Source organism: Brienomyrus brachyistius, chromosome 7 (assembly GCF_023856365.1).
Source record: "Brienomyrus brachyistius isolate T26 chromosome 7, BBRACH_0.4, whole genome shotgun sequence".
Taxonomy (NCBI): Eukaryota; Metazoa; Chordata; class Actinopteri; order Osteoglossiformes; family Mormyridae; genus Brienomyrus; species Brienomyrus brachyistius.
The window spans coordinates 21,808,063-21,811,113 of NC_064539.1; the positions used below are offsets into that span (position 1 = coordinate 21,808,063).

Genomic DNA, 3,051 nt, shown 5'->3' on the forward strand with positions numbered 1-3,051 from the left:
TTATTACATTGTGGGAACCAATGATCCCCACAATGTAATGTATACCCGGACCACACACACACACACACACACACACACACACACCCGCATCCCCTGCATTCTACCTTATTATTATTATTATAGTATTATTTAGGTCTTTCAGCACAAAGCACAAAAACATTTAAGAGGACTGTAAGAAATCTGGGTGTTTTATTTTAAGCGAAATTCCATCAGACCCTGGGTGAAATGGGGGGGGGGGGGGATTCGGAGAGCGGCTCCACTTCTGTCTGTTTCTTATGCTTTTGCATTGATCTTCTTAATGTTAGAGCAGAGGCAGTAGATCTGAACTCATCTTATGAGACGGTGGGGCGGGGGGGGGGGGGGGGGGTTCCATTTGAATACGGCTCATGATGAATGAACACAAAGGCAGGCATGAGAAGTGGGTTTTTCCTTACAGACGGTATGTAGGCTCAGGGTCTCGCTCCTGGTGCACAACCCTTTCATTAGCAGCCAGAGTCGTCTCTCTTCAGCTCTTTTATCGCGTTTACAGGTTGACAGTTTGCTTTAGAGAGATTCCACAATGTGCCATCAGTTCGGGAAAGGCGAAGCAGACACACAGGACTGCGCAGAGAGTGACTTAAACATCTCCGTAGGAAGGTTGATGATGGATCTGATCCAAGACAGGTAGGTTTTTGAAAGTCGAGTGTACACGCCGGGCTTCTTGGGGTTTCCGCAGGGAGGCCCCCCACCTGCAACCACACCCACGAGGTCTCCCCAGCACAGGAGGGGACCCCCGGAATCTCCCTGCAACACATCACCACTCATAAATGAAATGATATTTCATTTGCCCTTTGCACAATTACAAGTGCAGGCACACTGGAACTCATATTTTCATATGTCTCAACTTGCCCTCATTTGAGACACACACACACACACACACACACACACACACACAGACCTGTACTCATATCTTTGTGGGGACTCTCCATTAATTTCTATGGACATAACCCTAATCCCAAAAATGATGACATTAACCCCCACCTTGCCCTAACCTGAAACATAAGTAACCAAACAAAATTCAAGACTTGTTCCATTTTTAGTTTTTTGATGGCATTCGCAGATTTTTATAAAACTGAGTTTCCCCTTGTGGGGATCGAAAAAAAATGGTCCCCACAATGTCAAAATAACAGGTTTTTGTTACATTGTGGGGACCAAATGTTCCCACAATGTCATATATACATGCCCAACAGTCGAGTGTGAAGCTTGGGGTCTGAATGCAGAGTCAGTCATTTATCCAGCGTCCCTGGAGCATTTCAAGGGGATTAAAGGTGTTGCTCAAGGGGCTGATGGACACCGAACTATTCTGCTGAATATGGGATTCAAACCAGCGACCTTCTGACCATTGTATTCATAAGCCCTGTTCGCCTCCTCACACACTGTAAGACCACCCAGTCACCCAAACCCTGCCCACTGCTAAGTTGCTCCTAGATACTCTACAGCTGCCCACCCACCTCACTCTTACATCTATCTATGGTTGGACGAAAGTGTGATGTAGCATAGCTGGCGGCCAGGACTAACCGTGCAAGAGTCTGCTCCGGTGGTGCTGTTCCTGGCACATAGCATGTCCTCAGTGATGACGACGTCTTTGGACCCGTTGTAGCGATCGGCGCACAGCAGTCTTGGCATGATGCTGACCTCTGCTTCCTGCAGAGTGTCGGACGGGGTCTTGCCACTCGGAGTGGTCACCCCCCAGCCCGTCACTGTGCAGCGCGTCCTGGGGGCGACGTCCTCACCCGATGCAGGGAGGGCTTTGGCCTTGACCGTCTTGCTTTTGGGGTTCACCTCCTGCTGAAGCTATGGACAGCCATGCGATCAGGGCCCCGCATGTTTATATTTGTGTACGTCTGTGAGTCTATGGTTGTTCATCACTGCTTTGCCCAGATGTGTTACTCAAGTCTAAGGCAAGTTGTCTTCCACAGAGGCTGTGGACGTACCTTCATAAGCATGATGTCACCAGCTTTGGTTTTCAGGTTGTAGGAGGGGAAGATGACGCATTTGTGGATCCCCACACGCAGGACGCCCTTGTCCTTATCCTTGGTCAGGGAGTGAGCTCCAAGCAGGGCTGTTACCAACTTCAGGGACCGTTTGAAGTTTCTGCCCAGAAATTTGGTTTAGAGAAGGACAAAGAGCTCCTGGCTCAAGCACCTAGAAACTGTAATTATATAAAAATCCCCCCCGCCCGTCACAGCAGAGTCAGGTGTAGATTCATGACTCACAGACATCTTAGGTCAGTAAGTGCTATGAACCATACATGCCCCCTCCCGCCTCAGCTCGAGTTAGCGAGTCTCACACCCACCCCCAACGAGGAACCCAACCGACCTCCTGCAGTGAGCTGCTGTCAGCACCCAGTTGTCCTTGATGAGAACACCCCCACAGGTATGGTGACCGTTCACCTGGATCGACACCATCCAGGGCCTGGAATGAGGTTTCACCTCCTTCCCGCCTATGATAGTTTCACTGAAGCATGCTGGGAAAACACAAAAACAAATTCTAGTATCTGTGACCTGAGAGAGAGAGAGAGAGAGAGAGAGAGAGAGAGAGAGAAGCTGAACCTACCTGCCAATGCCCACATGGACAGAAGGCAGAAGGCGGCCAGTATAGAGGAGCCCTGAAACTGCATCTTGCTGCAGCCAGATTATTTTAGCAATTGCAGTCTTAGTGGCGTTAATTTATAAAGTCTCAGTAGGAGGTGTGGTGGCTCCTCGCCTCAGGGCGGAAGCGTATATGAATTTGAGACTTGCACAGTGCAGCCAGCCACCGCCTGATAGGAGAGAGACAAAGGTCACCAACAAAAACCCCATTCCTGGTGAATCTGAGAGCCACCCCCCCCGCCCCCCCCCCCCCAGGGCTTCAGACAACAGAAGCGAATTTTGCACGCTGTAAATAAGCAGGTCATTGAACAGAAATCCAAACTGCGACATCCGGCACTGTTATAGAAACCAATCAGAACATATTTCGTGTTCATAAAGGACAACATGAGCATTATTACACTTCACTGGTGGTGCGTGGATT

The 3,051-nt window shown here is 49.4% G+C and overlaps 1 protein-coding gene across 1 annotated transcript; it reads right to left on the bottom strand.

Moving 5' to 3' along the window:
* Positions 1-375: 375 nt before the first annotated feature.
* LOC125746260 (granzyme K-like) lies at positions 376-2,807 on the bottom strand. The gene is made up of 5 exons (XM_049020036.1): positions 2,596-2,807; positions 2,359-2,506; positions 1,974-2,133; positions 1,558-1,833; positions 376-783 (listed from the first exon to the last, which is right to left on the bottom strand). Exons 1-5 carry the CDS (start codon positions 2,657-2,659, stop codon positions 568-570), a joined length of 864 nt encoding a protein of 287 aa, XP_048875993.1. The 5' UTR covers positions 2,660-2,807; the 3' UTR covers positions 376-567.
* Between the last annotated feature and the right edge of the window lie 244 nt (positions 2,808-3,051).

Bases quoted from the DNA above. Each gene is read 5' to 3' on its own strand.
- LOC125746260 (XM_049020036.1), bottom strand. From the start codon at position 2,659: ATGCAGTTTCAGGGCTCCTCTATACTGGCCGCCTTCTGCCTTCTGTCC. The intron at 2,134-2,358 runs GTCGGTTGGGTT...ATTTCTGGGCAG, and splicing joins ACAGCAGCTCACTGCAGGAG to AAACTTCAAACGGTCCCTGA. The intron at 1,834-1,973 runs GTACGTCCACAG...GGCTGTCCATAG, and splicing joins GTGACATCATGCTTATGAAG to CTTCAGCAGGAGGTGAACCC.